The sequence below is a fragment of the Camelus dromedarius genome, chromosome 12 (assembly GCF_036321535.1).
Source record: "Camelus dromedarius isolate mCamDro1 chromosome 12, mCamDro1.pat, whole genome shotgun sequence".
NCBI classification, from domain to species: domain Eukaryota; kingdom Metazoa; phylum Chordata; class Mammalia; order Artiodactyla; family Camelidae; genus Camelus; species Camelus dromedarius.
Genome location: NC_087447.1, coordinates 62,789,213 through 62,808,900, shown reverse-complemented (window position 1 = coordinate 62,808,900; position 19,688 = coordinate 62,789,213). Strand labels below are relative to the sequence as shown.

Sequence of the window (19,688 nt, the reverse complement as noted above, 5' to 3'; positions counted from 1 at the left end):
CTTTCCTCTTCCCTTGCTGCCTCTTAAAATCAGGCTGCCTAGAGCAGAGGTTTTAGGGATGCCTTCTGCTTATCCTTAGAAGTGGCTACAAGATTAAAATTTTCAGCATAAATTCCCAGAGTGAATACACAGAAGATTTCGGAGGTGATCAAATGTACACCTGAAAAACAGTAATCCCGCCTGGGTGTCAGAGCTGCTTGTGCCCTGGAAGCGGCCTTGGCTGATGGGATGATGTCAGGACGCCTCTCCAAGGCACAAACATGCATTTACGGAAGCACATTAGCAACGGAAGTAAATACACCGCATGGGTTTTCAAATCACACACGTTCCTTGGGGATTTGACTCCTACCCCTGGCACATGGAACACCACTCTGAACAACCATAAGATGGGGCAGGAAATCGATGCAGGAGGCTTTCTCTGAGCATCTGGTGACACCACCCCCCGCTGCACTGATGCTCACACCAAGGGCTGAAGGCTGTGTCTGGTGCCGCTAGCATCTTTAGGTAAGCACGAGGGACAAAGTCCTGTTTTCTCTAAGCTCCTTGCTCAGTCCCCTTAAGGATTTCAGGAGATCTGCTCCTGGATATGGTTCCTCCTCAGGCCTGAAGATCATGCAGGTAGAACGCAATGTCTGACTCGTGGTTCTGAAAGCCATGGTGCCGGGACCAGTTGAGTTAGGAGAGGTAGAGACCGGGTTTGCAAACTGTCGCTCTCTGTGGCCTCAAGGCCTCGAGGAGAGGTGCTTTTCATGGCTGCCTGTGTTTCCTTCGCTGTGACTGAAAGCTAAAATCTAATTAAAAATATCACCTGTGTTCCTGGTCTGCAGATTTCTCTTCCAGCCCTCTCCGGAGGCCCTCGGCTCCGCTCAGACCCCCAAGTAGGAGATGCCACGTTCCCTGAGCTCCGAGCTCAGTGGGCTAGCCTTGTTGTTGGAGTACTGCATTTACAAGGCTGACATTAATCAGCCACACAAAGACCACAGCTCCCCTCCGGGCAGGTTCTGTTCATTTAAAACTTGGTGACAGGGTTTTTCTGCTTTACTGCAGCAGAAAACCATCCCCTTCCCCAAAAGCTGCTGACCCCAGCTCCCCCCACCCCATACATTTTGCTTCTGACAGTATCTTGGGCATTCACACCAGAAGGAACAGGGAGATTTATTGTTCACCTCTCCTTTCTGTTACCAATCCGACTGATATGAAAGTAAGAAGCAAGACCAGAAAATACGGGGGGAAAGGGGCACCCAAACCGACAAACATGTTAAGTGGTCTCACTTCTGATTTGGTGGCTCTCAAGAGAAAAGCAGGACACATTTTTAGAATGTATGAAAACTGCAACTTGGACACATTTGCAACGGACTTCAGTGATTTCTAGAAATAAAGTCAGCTGCATAAATGTCACTTTGCTGACAATACTTTTGGTGTAGTGCTTGGGTTTCTGTTGTATTACCAGACGATGGGGGGCTGTCTTTGTTAAACGAACACAGGTCCTGTCACTAAAGTGGAAACTTTTATCCAAGGGCATTTGATAAATGCCATCCTTCAAATCACCATCCTTTCACTACGTATCTGGCAGAAAAGACGAACCCGGGCTGAAGACTTGGTTGCTAATTGGTCTAACGCTCTTCCTGCATGTCACGATGTGTTCTATTAAGGTATAACAGTAATCCATCATTTTGCGTCTGTGTTTTTAAGTACGTAATTCTCTTCTCCAATTTGTGCCTAATTTAATGAGGACGGAGCTACTTAGCTTCTCAAAATGCTGAAATGCCAGGCTACCAAGAGAAGTATGATTTTCATTGCAAGTGACGTTTCTGCCCGTTAACTGTGGCAAATGGAGCAGGCAGGCCTTCAGAGGATTGAAGGCGAGTAAAAAGAGAATGTTTAAAATCCCGATTTGCTCAAAGGAAGTAATAGGTAGTGGCATTTTTGCAGAGTGGGGTTGGAGGAAAGAAATGGCACGTATGACTTTCCAGGAGGGGAGGCTGTGACATCCTGGGGTGGGTTGCCAAGGGCATCTATATTTCCTCCCTTGGAAGGTTTCTGAATGGAAACTAGATTCTCCTCAACTCGGCCAAATGGAAAGATAGATTATTTAGGGGCATAAAAGTGCATAGAAGTCCAAGTTTTAATTGCTTTAAGATGAAGGCAATGTGGTCCAGTCCTGGAAGACAGGAGACCTTGCTTGTAGCTCATGGCCTACCCAAGCTCTAAGCATGTACCTGGGTAAGCCACTTCATCTCACTGGGTGTCAGGGGTCTTCATTTTTCAAATGCTAGATCCCAGGTCAGTTGAGGTCTAAGATGATGTTCCAGCACTGATTCATTTCCAAATTACACTAATGGAGCTGGTTTCGTTTTTATTTCCAAAGGACTAACCCTCTCCTCCAACTGCCCCTTAAGCCACTGGACCTGTGGGCATATGTAGGCTGAGTCACCAAAGGAGAAGTCCACCTTAAACCTGATGATGATGAGCTGTTGGACTCTTCAGGATGGGAAGAGAACTTGACACAGCAGACTCATACCATTCAGTTACATGTTCAGAGTTCACAGCAAGGCTTCTATACGTCAGTGAGCGATAACACCCACTGCTAGATCATCCCCAAGGATCTCACCTAGTGTCAGAGTAACTCAGCTTCATATTTGAGATCATCAGAGGTGTTAAAATCAGCACCAAAACCAAATGGCCAGAGCAGCCAACACAGCAAGTACACCGAGATTTCTTTTTTTAACCTGGTCTTTAAAAAATGTTTCTCCCCTCCTGGTGAGGTCAAGCTCCCTGCGCTATGGAGCCTATGAGAGCTGTGTTCTTGCTGTGGGGTCTCAAGATGGCAGCTGCTGTGACTGTCAGAGCAGAGCCTTGTCTGTGACATTCACGCTGACTGAACAGGGTCTGGTCTGTAGGCAGCACACACACACAATGTGGGCTGGACTCAATTGCTGTAAATTGACTTTTATAAAGAGACTTGAATTTGTACAGCATAGATATCTGGGGAAAAAAATAACTTGAAACAATCTCAACAATCAGACTCTAGAAACACTTTTAATTTCGATCCTAATGACTTATTTTCCTACCAGCTCAATCGATGTATTCAGGTGTCTTAATTTATTCACAGTAACATGAACACCTTTTAAGTGTTTAGCTTATAACTTCTGACATATGTACACCTCCATGGAACCACCGTCCTCACTAAGATACAGAGCATTTCCATTGCCCCTTAAAGTTCCTTCATGTCCGGTGGCTGTCAGTCCCCCAGTCCCATGACCTAGACAATCTAGCAGCTTGTTCTGGAACCAGCACTTTCTCCTGTCTTCATTAATGCTGTTCATCAGTGCTTGAAATCCCAGAGATATATTTAGATTTCAGTCTTTATGACCCTGGTTTGGTGATTAAGGCACATTCTTATTTAAGCTCTAAGGATTGTCTCTCGAAGAAAAATGATAAACAAAGCTTTGGCTCTTGAATATGTCACTGCATTCCTTTGCAACGGCCTTATCCTTAAAAGATAGTTCTTTTGAGAAGCACTTCGGTTTTTGTCTTTCTCACAGGAGACCTTGGCCGTGACCCTCCCATTTAATAAGAATTTGTTGAGTGCCACCTATTTCACTGTCCTAGGCACCACATTGAGAGGAAGTGGAGACCAAAAGACACCTTCCCCAACTCTAGAAGCTTTGCAACCTGCCAAGGAATTACTTAAACTATTAACTATGTATTAAACTAATATCTAAACCATTAGTTTGGGGTTTCCTGGCCGTCTTCCTCTTCCTATCCTATTGGAACTGGAAGGCCAGGTGCTTCCGATTCTTCCTCTGAGACAGCTCTTGAATGTCTGTGGCCAGGTCTCACAGCCAGCTGGGCTCCCGTCCTCTCTCATCTACACTGTTGCAAGAGACTCCTGATGGCAAACTCAGACTCCATCCCCTCCCGGCTAAACTCGACCGGAGTTAAGTTCCTAAAACTCTGGGTCCAGTCCTGCCCCCGCTGCTCAAGATAGTCACCGACTTGCCACTTCTTAGTCAGAAGTAGAAACATTTGAGAATGGCTTCCGAGTCCTCTACATTCTGGGTCCCCCCCCACCCCCCCGACCCCGTGTCTTCCTACTCCACTTTTCTACTCCATCCCTCCTGAAGACACAAGCACGTTTACTCCTGCAGGCTCCGCTCACACTTTCCTTTCTACTCAGAACAATCTCTTCCCTCCTTCCCTTGTCAAAATCCTACGTACTCTTTGCAGGATCTGCTTCCTTAATTTCCCCAGTTACTCTCTTCCCTGGGCTCCCTTAATGTTATTTTTGCATTATCATTACTTATATTTAGGTCCTCTCTCCCACTAGATTAGTGTATTTTTTAGGCAGAAGAACTGTGTCTTTTTTTCTTAATCCTTTCCACTTAATTCCCCCCCCCCCCAAGTTATATTGCGAGAGCACTGACATACAGCACTGTGTAAGTTTAAGCATACAGCATAATGACTGGACTTACATCATGAAGTGATTATCACAATAAGTGTAGTAAACATCTGTCATCTTATATAGATACACAATTAAAGAAAAAGAAAAAAATGTTTTCTTTGTGATGAGAACTCAGGGTGAACTCCTAACAACTTTTATATTTAACGTACAGCAATGTTAATTATATGCGTCACGTTGTACATTACATTCCTAGTACTTATTTATCTTATAACTGGAAGTTTGTACCTTTTGATGGCCTTCATCCAATTTTCCCCACCCCTACTCCCTGCCAAGGGACTGTACCTTATTATCTTTGAACCCTGGTACTGAGCAGAGGGCCTGGCACACAGCTGGAGAGCAATGAATGTTGTTGAACTTCAGAATAAAAAAACCAAGGGACAAAAGCTGGTGTGTGAGGCTGCTAACACAAAAGAGGTAGGGGTGTTGTGCATGTTGCACTTAACTTGCCCTCCACAAATGCATGGGCCAAATAACTAGAGATACTCAAAAGGATGCAAGGAGGGGAAGTTAGGAATGTTTAATGTTGATGTTCATAAACATTCATCAATACATACAAAGCTATTGCTAAGTAGATGTTTGCATTTGTGAAAAATACTAGTTGCTACTCCATTTTCCAAGAATGAGGACTGGTTGAATAAGTTATAGGACATTCGTATCACAGAGTACTATATATATATCATCACATAAAAGTGTAAAAGAACATATAATGACACAGATATATGTTTGCAAGCCAGCGAAAAAGGCAGGTTATAAAACAATATCTAGTTTAGGGGCCCATGTTTGTACAGAAAAAGGTGGAAAAGGCAGAAGGGACTTCTGTCAAAACGGTAACAGTGGTTAGAATTGACTTTTCCTCCCTCCCTTTTTGCCTACCCTTCCAGATTTTACCCAGTGGGCACAGATCATGGTTGTATTAAGTAAAAGAACTAGCTCATGCATATAGGAAATAATTCTTTAGTGTCAATCTTGGAGAGTAGTTGAATTTTCAGGTTATTTTCCAGGCCAGTTAAATTCTTAACATACGGACTACTTGAAATAATTGTAGAAAAAGATGCTCGTGCGTTGAATAAGGATTCTTTTTCTGGATATTTCCATTCTTCATTTTAGTTTGTGCTCAGAAAGACACTGAATTTACTTAGAAAGTTTTTTTTGTCTTTTGTCAAAGTTCTCATTATAAAGTTATTTCAAGGGCTACATTTTAAAAACAATTTTCACACTTAATCAAGCAGTAGAAGAAAATTGCTAGCCTGAATACTTCTCTCGTCTATTGGAGGCAAGTAAAATTCCATCACAGTGAAAAAGCTCAAACTGACTGCTCTTTTCTTTAAAATATGCCTTCAGATGATAGGAAATAAAACAGAAAGCTGGCATGAGGAGGTCAGTGGAATTGCAATTACTTCTGAGTTAGAAATGACTTTTAAATAGACTCTCTAATTATGTCTGTTTTAAGTGCCTTTTAAAAGTTTTTTCAGTGGGTGATAACTAACCCTGGCATGTTCCCACGGGCAGGATACCAACTCTGGGGGTCATTAGTCCCTTGGCTTTCTGAAGAGTCAGAAAAGAAAAGAAAAGACAGAAGGCAGCCCCAGTCAGAGTCGGGGAGGTCCTGACGGTACCATAAACTTCTTGGGGCCTTGGCAGTTGGGCTGGCACCAGCTCTCCTGGCTAGGGCCCGTGACATGATGTGAGATCCCACAGAACATAAAAATGCAGGGTCCTTGTTTAAAAAAAAGTTAACAAGTTAACTTATTTAAAACATAGAAACAGATCCACAGACATAGAAAACAAACACAATTCCTAAAGCGGGGAGAGGGGGAGGGATAAATTAGGAGTTTGGGATTAGCAGATACACACTGCTGTACATCAAACAGATAAAGGACGAGGACCCACTGTATAGCACAGGGAACTATATTCAATATCTTGTAACAAAGTATAATGGAAAGTAATCTGAAAAAGAATATATGTGTAAATGTATAACTGAATCACTTTGCTGTACACCTGAAACTAACACAATGTGTAAATCAACTATACTTCCATAAAAAAATGTTAAGAAGTCCAGTGCAGCCATGGGGGAGCATTAAGCCAACATGGGGCCCTTCTAAGCAGGGGGCCCTGTACAACTGCAAAGGCTGCACACTGATAAAGTCGGCTCCATTGCTGTGGCTGCTTTCTGTGAGCCCTCAAAAGCTGTAACTCATCAGGATATAAACTCTTCCAAGCATCTATAGCTTGGCATTCTGCCAGGTCTAGGGTAGTCAAGTATAAGTAAATGAGTCCATCAACCAAGTACTCAAAATTCCATCTCTGTTGGTGCACAGAACTTCCATGCAGCAACAGTAACACTAAAAATATTTTTGAGTGCATCATTGACTATGATGGATCAATTCATTCATCCATCCAACAGATATTCACAGGACTTTTGCCATACAGCAGGCATTGGGGATGCAAAGAAGAATGGATCACAGCCTCAAGTGTCTCCCATTTCTCAGGAGACAACCTATATATAGTTGATTATTGGAGAGTGAGGCCAAGGGAAGTTTTCCAGAGAAGGAAACAAATGAATTGAGCCATGAAGGAAAGACGGGCGTCGTCAGGAGCACCAAAGTGGGAAAGTGACAAGAAGAAAGGGCATTTTGGGTCATGTGAACATACGTGAAGTTAAGATGAATTGCAAGGTGCCCTCAGAAAAGGTCAGGGTTCGGTGTCGCTGAATTCTAAGTTTAGAATGGCAGGTCCCGAAGCTGTCTGTTTTGGGAGCCACTAGCAAGTTACCAGAGCTGTTATAAACAATTACAGGCAGAGTAAATGAAAAACTGGCATAAGTTTATGATAAATTAGCAAAGGGAGAAGAAGGAAGGTTGGAAGGAGAGAGATGGAGAGGGCGTATGGGTGGGAATCACTATATAACATGTGAGAAGTTATTCCAAGAGCTCCCCATGGATGATGGACAACTTAATTGTGCTTGTCAAGGAGGCTTCACAAGGAGAGATGATAGCGTGTATCCTGCAGCAAAGCTGATAAGCACACTCCACTGAGCCTCAACGCACCCTGCAGAGGCATCAAGGCAAAGCTGGGGGGTCCAAAGCGATGCTCAGGGGTAGGTGGAAACTCCCCCAGTCACGCCAGCACTCCCTTAAACCATCCTCTGCATTGCTGCGTGTTGGATAAGGAGTGATCCAACTGAGCGGCTCAGAAGCCTGTTACTGACCTGTGGCATCTCTGGATGAGGCTGTGTGTGAGCTGGGGAGCTCATGGGAATAAATTATTGCGATCAACTGTTAGAATTCCCTGCCTGCGGGCGCCTCCTGAAACACTTCACTAAAATAGCCCCTTTCTGAAAGGAATTAGCTGTTTCATTTGACAACTGGTGTTTTGACCCCTCTGCTTGGAAGAAACTGGATTTTAAAAAGAGTAATAATAACAAATTGTGTATGTCCAATGCAAAGAGTCCTACACAAGGCAGCAAGGTCTACTAGAGGAAAAAAAAATATATATATAGATATATATATATATATATATCTATATATATATAGATATATAGATAGATATATAGATAGATATATATAGATATATTCAGCTCTCTCCCAGACTTTCTGAATCAGATTTTGGAGATGGATCCCTTGCTTGTTGGTTTATTTTTGTCTGTTTATTTTTAAAAGCTCCCAAGGGGATTCTGATGTACAGCCAGGGCTGACAACCAGTTTGTCTGATTTTTGTGCATGATTTTATTTCTGCTGCTGATCCTGGATTTGAGAGGGAGTGGTTCCCAGGGCTCTAATCAACTGAAGGCATCCTATTTTCTTGGACATAGGGGAGGTCACTTTGTTTTCCTAAATTCAGCCCCATGTGACAGAAGTCATTTGCATGGTCTCCAGGGGGACTGGAGACGGGGATTTCCAGCCTCTAAGGAGGATTCCAACACGAGGGAGTCTGGGTTGTGTGTGTGAAAACCCCTGAGGAAGGAATCCACACATGTCCTAGACATGACAGTCAGGAATTAAGGTGGAATGTCTAATTAGTTCTTCCAATAACTTGCAGAAAGCACATAGTGGGTGGCTGGTGACACAGAGATGAAGGGGCCAACCGTCCAGGAGCTCATGGTCTGGAGAGGACACAAGGTTTTAATACCTCACTTTGCCTGAGGGGAAGAGGAGTTCAGAGGGGTTGGGGAGCTTATTTAAGGTCAGACAGACAGTAAGGGTTGGAGCTGGGAGACTGGATCTGGTCTCATCCCAAAGCCACTGTGTGATGTCACTTCCCAAAGGGACAGGATGATGTGACCCAGAGGTGACGGGGCGTCACAGTCTGCCATGTCGCCGCATGAACTGCAGAAGATGTCCTGATGCTGGTGGGAGGTGAAGAATCAGTGAGGGGCTTACCGGGCCCTGGAGCCCTTTCCTCAGGGCCACTATCCATTTTACAGATGCCCTGGGAGGAGCTGCCAAAACGTTTTGAAAACTCAGTTTCTCCATCTGCAGGCGGAAGTGTCAAGGTCTGTTCTAGCCATAGCAAGATTACATGTGTAAGGGTTTGGGGCTCTCCGGAGAAAGCCTTCAAGCGTAAGATTGTCTTTTTTTGATATCTGCCATAGACAAAGGGCTCCGGCCATAATGTGCTCCAGAGAATGGCTCATGTCTCTGTTTTTTTGGGAATTATTTTGTTTTTATGGACATTTTAATAGTCTTTCAGCTGCTTTCAAAAATTTAATACTTCAGAAAATAACAGAGCTTTGGGGAAGAAAAAAAAACATTAAATCATTGATCAGTGCAGCTTAGAGGTAACAATTTCGAAGGCGCGAGGAAAGACAGAGAACAGGTAATACTGAAGAGCAGACAGGTGATGTCAGAATTGAGTCCCCCTCAAAACATCTTCGGATGGAAATTACTAGAGTAGAGAAGAGAGCGTTACACGGACGTGTCAGGATAGCCTCTTTTTAGACCCAGCTCTGCCACTGACGAAGTCATCTTGGGTAAGTCTCTTTATCGCGGGGCCTCAGTTTCCTCCTTAGAAAAAGAGGGGTTTCACTGGATTTTGTCTCAGAGCCTTTCCAGTGTAACATCCCAAGACCCTCAGGGACCACGGTTCACAGAGGGAGGGGCCTAGCACCCCGGGGAGAACCCATGGAGCCCCGAGAACAGCGGTGAAGAGCAGTCAGCAGCTGTTAGGTCCTCGCTCAGCCCCTGCCCACGTCCCAGCAGCTGTGTCCCCAGCTCGGCTGAGCCGCTCCTCCCGGAGGGAAGGCCCCATCTTAACTGCCACTGAGCCACACGAGCCCTTCGTCCTCACAGAGCAGAGCCCGGGGAAGGATCACGGCTGCAGTGGGGAGCTCAAGGCTACACGTGTGGAATTCAGGAGGCCCATGAACTTGCGTGGGGCACTAGCTTGCTATTGCGCCACGCCACATGCCCCTGGAGCTTAGCAGCAGAAAACAACAAATATTTAGGGTCTCAAGGTTTCTCTGGGGCAGAACCCAGGCCTGGCTGAGCTGGCTGTCTGTGGCTCAAGGTTATACGTGAGGTTGCAGCCAAGCTGTTGGGCAGGGGTGCCCAACATCTGAAGGCCCCAGGGGAGGTGGGGGCGGGGTCCGCTTTCAAGCTCACTCGTGCAGCTGATGGTGGGCCTCGATCCCCCGTCATGTGGGCCTCCCCCACGGCTGCCTCACCATATCCTAGCTCTCTGCCCCAGGGTGAGAGAGTGAGGGGGGGGGGGTCTTTGCACTGAACTGTGTCCCCCCAACCCTGAAATCGAGGTGTTGAAGACCTAACCCCCAAGATGACTGTATTTAGAGACAGGGCTTCAGGAGACAGTAAGGTTACAGAGGTCATAAGGATGGGGGTCCTAATCCAACAAGTCTGGTGGCCTGTAAGAGGAGGAAGAGAGAGAGAACTCTTTCGTTCTCCACTGCACATGTGGTCTCGTATAAGTACCCTGAGCTGACATCCAGCCTCCAGAACTGTGAGAAGGTTAATTTCTGTTGTCCAAGCCACTCAGTCTATGGCATTTTGTTCTGGCAGTCCGAGCAGAGTAATGCAGAGAGCATGCCCAAGAGGGGAGTCACAGTCCCTCTGTAACCTAATCCCAGAAGTGATACCAGCCATCACTTCGGCCACATTCTATTCATCAGAAATGAGTCAGGAGTCGGTAAGTCCAGCCAACTCTCTAGGAGAAAGACGTGAATACCAACAGGTGGGGGGTCATTGGGGTCATCTTAGTGGCTGCCTACCACAGAGGGGGAAAATCTGCCTTTTTAAAAATTGAAGTATATAGTTGATTTACAATGTTGTGCTAGTTTCAGGTGTACAGCACAGTGATTCAGCTATACACATATATACATCTATACATCTATTCTTTTTCAGATTCTTTTTCATTATGGGTTATTGTATGTTAGTGATTATCCTTCCCTGTGCTATATATTGGGACTTTGTTGTTCTTCTATCCTGTATATAGTAGTTTGTATCAAAAACTTACATTTTAATTGTCATTAACCTCTAACTGGATTGAACATCACATTCAGTTACAGATGTAGGCAACAGATCACGATAGGATGGGCAGCACCTGTGATTCTGCAGCTGCAGCTGTTTCCACACTATTTTACAGTTGTGGTGCATGCCCCTGCTTACCTCTGTGCAAAAGATACACGTTGTGGGATCTACTGTGCCAGATCTTGTAATTTACTGTACTATGGCAGAAATTCATATGAATATATAGGGTTTTTTTCCCCAATATACAGTCTTATTTTTATTTTATTTTTTAATGTATATACTTTTTACCGACGTAGAGTCAGTTTACAATGCTGTATCAAGTTTAAAAAATATTTGGAGACACCCATTTCATTGGTAACCTTTTGGATTTTTTTCTCAATTGTAAAGCATTATCCTGAGAAGCGATCTGTAGGTGTCACCAAACTGTTAAAGTATTCGTGACACAAAGAGCTTAGGAATTCCCAAGCAAGCGGTTCTCCCGAGTGTGGTCCTGGGAGCAACAGCATGAACACCCCCTGGGAATTACTCTGAAATGCCCAGGAGCAGGTCTCCTCCCAGACCTGATCAGAAACTCCGGGGGTAAGTATAACTTCCTACTTTAACCAGTCCTCTAGCTGACTCTGGTGCACACTGAAGCCTGAGAACCACTTCTCAAAGAAGATAGGTCTAGAGTTCAGTGTCTAGAGTCTCTCATTCAAAGTGTGTAGTCCAGTGACCACGTTTTGAGAAACATCGCCCTCAACAAAAACGTAACTATTAGCTGGAGACCTGTTAACCCAGCCTCCTTTGGCCCTGCCACTAAGTAGTTTGTCTTTCAGGGCAAGTTAATCCTTCAGGGTTTATTCATATGTTAAACAGAACAATAAAAAAAACCCTGCCAACTTGCAGGGTTGTTGTGAGAAGTGGAAATAATGTATCTGCGGTACTTGGCACAGTGCCTGGGATGTAGCGGAGGCTCAAAAAGTCAATGTTATTAGCCAGACTACAGTTACTGTCATTTAACATGGTTACCAAGCCCCAGTCTTGCAGGGTTTAAGAACAGGAGAGAAGAGACACACACACAAACAGTTCCACGGATGGAAAATCCTGAGCGGCTGCTAGGAGCTAGAGCAGGAGACCTGGCTGCACAGGAGGCAGATGTGGCCAGCGTAGTTCCTGCCTTCCTAGTCACTCTAAGGTGAGCCTCTCTCACCGACCCTTTGTGGTGGGCAAAGCAAGCATCGCTCTCATCAAACACTAGAGAAGACAAAACAGCCTGAGGGAGGCCAATGACTGGCCCAAGGTCACACCGCTTGCACACAACAGAGGGCACTAATCATCCAGGGCTTTCCTCATGCCCATGTGACTGCTGGATCAATCTGGTTACTAGATATGTCTCTTAGGGACATCCCCATGGTCTGATCTGCAGGGTCCAGAGGAGGCTGGGGGGCTGGCTGAGCTGGGGAATGAGGCTGCCAAGAAGCTGTCTCCTTGGGAAGTCCAAAAAAAAAAAAAAAAAAAAAAAAAAAGGCAGGCCCCTTGGATGGCTCCACTGTGGGATACGGATACAACCGACTTCCTCCAGACTTCACAGACTGCCCCTCCTCTCTGTCCCACACACCCGGGTACCAAAGGCCGAGACAAAGGGATGCTTCAGAATTTACCTCCTCTGTCAGGCATGACTTTTTGGTTTTTTTGCTTTTGCTTTTGGGGCCCAGTGCAAAGGTAACATATTCAGCTACATCCTTCTGAGGGTACATGCTGAATGTCTGCTTTCCTCCCTGAGACTAGAGAGTGATGATGAAAGATTTAAAATCAAACTTCATTACAGGGACCTCCATGAGACCAGAAGGGTGAGAAGGAGAATGCTTAAATTCGAACACCAAAACAGGGGTTGAAACTCTGGCCTTCAAATCAAAGGTAGGCAAGAACTCCAGGTATAGACAAGCATTTCTTTGCCAGGTGGCGGCAGCTGCATCAAGTCCACTGTGCTTCACTGTGCACTTAACTCATCTCGTAGCTTTTCTTTTCATGGCTCCAACGAGTGGCAGACACACAAGGCTCGGACATGTCAGAAGAGGCAAGGAACCACTGGAGAGGGTCATTTAAAGTGGTTTGGTCAGAAAGATCTCTGTTTAATAACCCTCAGTGGTTATTTCCATGAACAATTCCTCTCAGATAAATAATTTCCTGCTCCTTCATGAGAAGCTGCACTCTCAGAGCAAACAATGCTCCGAGACACTGGGCCAGCACTGTGTTCTGACAAGATCTGTGATTTGGAAAGGCAAGTTCATTCCAGCTTCTGCCCCATGAGAGCACGGCACGGGGGTCACGATGCCATCTATCTCCCTCATGAGAAGACGCAGAAAACGAATCCCCAACCTGGACAGCAAGAGTCCATTCAACAGCGAGTGACCGTGCAAGACTAAGGAAGCCGCGGGCCGTTCGAAGACCAACACTTGGGTAAACACGGAAAAGTTCTGTCAAGAGCTACGTTTCCTCTGCCTCTTTCTTGTTCTCTGTTAATGTGAGGATCCAGCTATCATTCTAGACGACTGTGAGAGAATTTCTCACATTTTCCCCGAATGTAGTGCACATCACTGATCTCTATAACCCATCCCCTACGGAGCCCGCAGGGCTGAGGGATCCCTCTTCCCCGTCTCTGGGTGACTCCGTCTCGCATTGCCTCTGGCCCCGGAAACTAACTCCCTGCGCGGACCTCGGGGCGCCGGGCCCAGCCCAGGCCGCCACGTTAGCCTCCTTAGTTGACAGAACGTGTCACCATGTGGAGGGTCTGAGGGCCGCTGTATGCCTCCCAGTGGGTTATCCTCAGCATCCCCCTCTGAGTTTCTTCCTTTGAGTGTCAGGTTTTTTTTGGTTTCTTTCTGCTTCTCTCGTTCCTTTCATTTCTAGGGTCAGGTGGTCTCCGTTTTGCTGAGGCGAACCCTCCCTGTCCATGTTAGTAATGCCACCTCCTCCCGCCTCTTTGGGACCTGCTGGGGCAGTTGTCTGCTCCTGCTTTCATCGCTGCAGAGCTCACCAAATAGCCCACAGTCCCTCCTCCATCTCCAGGCTCCTCTGACTGGTTCTGGGCAGTGGACAGCGTGACGTGGGTCTCTCTCAGGCTGAGGCAGGAAGACCCGGTGGGCCTCCCCCATCCCTCTCTTCTGCTGCAGTGACTTCGGGCACCAAAGGTCACCAAGAGGGTGCTGACGAGATGGAGGGGCCCGATCTCCACATCACTGAATGGACTCATGCCGGCCCGCACTTCACATGGGCAAGAATTAAACTTGGGCTGTGCTAAGCCACTGAGATTTTTCAAAAGTTACCTTGGTCTATTGAAGCCTATCTTGGCTCATACAATCCTCATCTCTCCCTCTCTCTCTCCCTCTCTCTCTCTCTCTCTCTCTCTATGTCTCTACTGGATCTTTTACCCCCTTCTTGCCTACCCAAGTTCAAGCTCCAACATTTAAAACCCAACTTAAATTCTAATACCACTTTGTGAATTCTTCCTGAGGTGTCCCACTTCGAAATTCATTGTTCATGTCTTCACGTTCCCAGAGAGGCCGTGCTAGCATTCACACGTGCTTACTGATCCTTACAAAATCCCTACTTTTGCACCTGCAACTCTATTACATTTATTACAACTTCCTCTGAATGTTCACTTGGGCTTGCCTGTTTCTCACAATGACTGTAAACCCCTGGAAGGCAAAACCTCCCTGCTTTGTCATGATTAGCAAACTTGCTATCTTTATTCTGACTTTTTTCTGAAGGGCTGTATTTAATTCCCTACGTATCTCCAGCTTTTCATCTTTCTACACCAGGTCCGACTTCAGGCCCCTGGTGCTACTTCTGTTCCCGCAGCTCCTTCACCCGGCACCCGAGCTGGAAACCTCGTCTAGCCTGTCTATCTTGCCTTTAATCCATTTAGTTGCCAAAATGGACAGATTTCACATCTAAAAATCTCTCATCTGCTCCTTCCTTTTAAATCCTAAAGCTCCCGCGTGAATTTTGGCCCTCATGGTCTTTCTCAGTACCTTCCTGGGAGCTTTCCTCACACCGATTTTAGAGGCTCCCAACAGATTAGCATTTCCAAAACCCAGACCTGGTGAATTTCTTTTCTTCTGAGTGCTCAGTGGTTCTTTTCCACTCATTGGTTTAAGCACACAATTCCTGGCTTGGTGAACCACCACGATCAGGCCCAGATGCCTTCTCTCCTCTCACTACCTCCTCTGTGTCCTCTCAATGTTCCTCCTTGTGACCATGCAACGTTCTCCCAACTGTTCAGTTGGGCCCACACTTTCCCAGCTTCGCGACTTTATCCCTCTGGTTCCCATCTTCCTGAATGCCTTCCTCCTTCTGCTGGACGAGATCCCATTAATCCTGGGAGCTCTGCCTTTTCTGCAAGGTCTGTCTGTGTGCTCCTGATTCCTGTCCTTCACCACTGCAGAGAACCTGGGCCTGTCGCCGCACACTCTTCATACACTTCCTTCTGTAATGCCTGCCACCTAGCTGCTCACTAAATAGAGTGGAAATTGAATGGAATGGAAATTGAATGGAAAATAACTAATGTGTATTACAAGCCTCCAAGTTTCTCTGAAATCCCTGAAAGAAGCTCTAAACCTTGCAGGACATATTTTGCATGAAAGGAGCAAGTGAGTTGCTCATTAGAACATTTCCCTGCTTTATGTCCCTGATCCATAAGAGGAAAAGTATGCCCTTTTACATCTCAAATATCTGGACATTGGCCTCTCAATAAATCATGTGCTCTGGCATATTTTCCAGGGCAAGTTTACATTTTATTTCTATGTCCTTTTGCCTAAAATGGTCACATATTTTAGCTCTGATCTTCATGCCGGCATATTCCCTTTTCCAGCTTAAAAAGATCCTCAAAATTGAGAACCTGGACACAAATCTGACCTTAAGAGGTAGAATAAATAGTAAAACATTAACCCCCAAGAGGTGGTGCAACAAAAGGTCTCCTCATCTTTACTGAAAGGATTACATTTTTATCAATGTTAGGTCATAAAGTCATGTCATTCATTCGTGGGATTGGGGATGTTCCCATTTTACAGGACAACTAAGAATTTAATGCTAAAATCTGGACAGTTGTGATACTATTTCTTAGAACTCATAAAATGGGTGCTAAAATGAGCTTGCCCTCCTCTGTTTTTATTTTATTCCTGATCTAGGCAGTTACTCTAACATTAGTGTTGGTTCAGTATGAATTATGAATTCAGCATAGGGAAGAGTTGTTTTGTTAAAAGCAATAATATTTTTTTAAATCAGAAAACCAGGATATGAAAGGATAGCAAGTCATTGTAAGAGTTTGGAATTTAAGAAGCGATGGAGTCAGATTTCAGATTAATGTATCTTTGTCTTTTGTTGACAATTTATACTGATTTAGTATACACTGGAACAAAATGCTGATAAAATCGTTTGTAACTTTAGGTAAAGGGATATGTTTAACAAAAGAAGTTTCATGAACCAAAAAGCCCTGTCACTGATACAAACGGAGCCAATGCTCCTCACTAGGATGAAGAACCAGTTAGACAACTTGGATGGCTCTCAAGGGAAGGATGCTGAGTGAAAGAAACCAATTTCAAAAGGTTACAAACCATGTGATTCTAGGGAAGCAACATTTTTGAAATAATAAAATTATAGATATGGAGATGACTGGTTGCCCAGGGTTAGAGATGGGATGGAAGTGCGGGGAGGAGGGTGGGTGTGGTTATGAAAGGGCAGCAGGTGGATGAATGAAGGTGGTGGCAGCTACATGAAGCTGCACGGGAAATAAAACTGCACAGAACTACACACAGACACGTGCGTGTGCACACATGCACCAAAATCTGAGTGTACCACAGTTATGCAAGACGTTATCACTGGGATAAAATGCGGGGTGTGAAAGGTACATGCCACCTCCTATACTTTTTTCTGCAACTTCCTGTGGCCCTATGATAATTCCAAAATAAATTTTTTTTTTTTTAAATCAGGTTATTTCCTTGTCATTATACAGAAAGGGACTATGAAGTCAGGTGGTAACATAAGTAAGAAAAATGGCTGGGGGTTGGGGGCGTGAGAACAGGCTGCCAGCAAGGAGCAGCTGCTATTAAGCTTCTACCACTGTGGGACTGTGTGTCTGTTATTGCTGAGTCTCTGAGTGCTGTTTTTAGAAAAGGCCAAAAACTGAAAGCGCAAATAAATGTCTCCCGACTTTTCTTGACAATTAATTCAAACTTTTTTGAACACTGGATATAAGCCGAACTAAAGATACTGGAGGGCTGGAGTCAGTCTTAACCATTCATGTGTAAACTCTGCTTCAAGCCAGAGGTGAATCTGGTCCCCAGATGAATCGCCCACTGACAACCTGGTCGTCTCAGGACGTGACTCAGGGTCCTCTGTACTGCCTTACAGAAGACCAAGAAGTGGGTTCTTCTGAGAACACATTAGTGTTCTGATCAGGCCACTAATGAGAACGACGAAAGCCCCAGGTCACTGACACCCAGGGGCTCTGGAGGACGTGGGCTGGATCACAGCTCAGACTGACGCCCCTGCTGCTGAAGTCCCCCTGCACGCTCTGACCAAGACCTCCATGTCCACCGCCTCAGCTTGGTGCCAGGCTGCAGTAGCTGCTCAGTCTGGGTTTTTAGAGGTGTTCATTTGTTCTTCTTCAGCCATTTTAGTTCTTTTCTTTTATTTTTTTTTTAAAGCTAACTGAGTTCTACAAAAACTGAGACAATGACCCAGAATCTGGTAGGTACCCTACGCTCGAGTTTCCCAAGGCAGATACCGTGGCCCTGTGAACGTGCTTCACGTGAGCAGCACTCATCACCTCTGTGTCTGTTTGATGCTCTGAATGTAAGCCTTTTGCTAATTAGTGCAAATGAGCAGGGGGAGGTGCTTACTTACGATAAGATAAGTTACTCTGCTTTGGTCTTTTAAAGGCTTTATCGTCGCTGCCCTGCTAACACCCAGAGTCTAATCATCCCTTCTTCTCCAGCTCCCAACCTGGACCGCTAGCTTCGGAGAGGTGAGCAGGGGGACAGAGCTAACTGCATACTCTTCACCCCCACCACATCCGTGAGCCAGTAACACCTCCCCACCCTCCCTGGTCTGAAATATCACGTGCATCAGACTCATGTCTTCAAGCTCTAGTGGGTACAGCACACCCAATTCCTTCAGGAAGGAGTGAGCAGAAAAATTCCAATTTTTGAAAATTGAAATTCTAATAAAAATTTTTTTTTAATCTTTAAATTTCATCTGTGGCCCAAGTACAGATACTCAAAGTCAAATTTAAATTCGTTTGCATGATTTCTGTCCTCTTCTCCCCCAAAGTCTGCTAACAAGAGTCCAGAAAATGTTTTCTCTAATCTTCCTTGATAGAAGCATATTTGTACATATGACATAATTATAAATCAATGAAAGAGTCTTTTCTTGTTTACCATTTTTTTTTTTACCAAGCTTTGTAATATGCAAACTTTTAAAGGGTTGGTTCTCAGCCTCAAAAATTATGCTAATGAGGTAAGAGTAATAATTCTAAGTGTAGCCACTAATTTCTCTAAGGGGAAATAAGCAGAGACCCAGAGCTCTCTGTTTGTTTTCAACTAATTACCATGTATTTACTTTTCCATTAGTCCAATAATTTTTCTTTCAATTCATTATTAAGCAATAAGACACTGAATTACATAAAGGCCTGTTTAGCATAGCAGACACACCCCATCGTTCCCCAGTCCTCTGATTTACAGCTCTTAAAATGCAAGACCAAGAGGCTGTCTATGTGCCCTTCCGTATTTATATTCCATTACACAGTCACCTCAATAACTTATGCATTCTCAGAAGGACTACCTAGCAATTAACTCCGGTCTTTTCTAACTCACCATCTCATTATGGAAAGTGGATTTGAACACAAACTTTATTAGCAACTTTCGATTCTAATTCCAGCACTTCCCCACCACCACCCCCCACCCCACCTAGTAACATCAGTTCATAGGACCAAAATACTCCAGAATATGGCAGTTAAAAAAAAAATCCACATTGGACTGGCAGCATATTTAGTAATTGGTCTTTGCTCTGTGGGGCACTATCATAAATCGAGATAGTCATATTTCAGCTGAAGCATGGGATGCAATTCTTTGTAGAAATGGAAATGAATTCTCCCCGCCACACAGCACAGCATTTTAACTATGTTCGGGGGGAATGGGCAAGTAAGAAAGGTATCATTTTTATTCCAAAGGTTGAATCCCACCCCCCCAAACTAAAACTCTTCATTAAAAGACAAAGAATTCATAGCATCGCTTCTTCAAACCCTAGAAAGAGGAGGGAAGACGCCTTGCAGAGTTCTCTTGTGCATCTGAAACTCAACGGAAGAGCTGAAACGTGGACTAATGGACAGGTTCCCATGGGAAAGGGCCCGGTGAACTGATGAAACTAATGGATGAGTAGCACCTGAAGATGTGTCAACTGTACAAACAGGGATGTTTGTACCTGACTTACCAACATCGGGATCCACTGCCTGAACTCTGGTCAACAGAGCCTTGGTGGCCGTGTTCTCATAGACACAGGCGTGATAGTGGCCGGAAGAAAACACCGGGGGGTTATCGTTCACGTCCTCCAGGATCAGGCGGATGTCAGACTGGCAGAACCTGCCACCCCCGTCGGTGGCCCTGGCAATGAGGCTGTACGCAGGGACCCTCTCTCGGTCCAGCAGAGCCAAGGTTTTTAACTCACCTGTGAAAATAAGTGGCCTGGCTTTTCAAAGACTA

At 45.1% G+C, this 19,688-nt stretch overlaps 1 protein-coding gene across 4 annotated transcripts in view; it reads right to left on the bottom strand.

Annotated features, from left to right (window-relative positions):
• FAT3 (FAT atypical cadherin 3) overlaps positions 1-19,688 on the bottom strand; it is a 613,920-nt gene that overhangs the window by 60,575 nt on the left and 533,657 nt on the right. For all 4 annotated transcript variants that reach the window (XM_031460537.2, XM_064492802.1, XM_031460538.2 and 1 more), the window contains one exon: positions 19,420-19,653. In XM_031460537.2, coding sequence (XP_031316397.2) covers positions 19,420-19,653 — 234 coding nt within the window. The remainder of the gene's footprint in view (positions 1-19,419; positions 19,654-19,688) is intronic.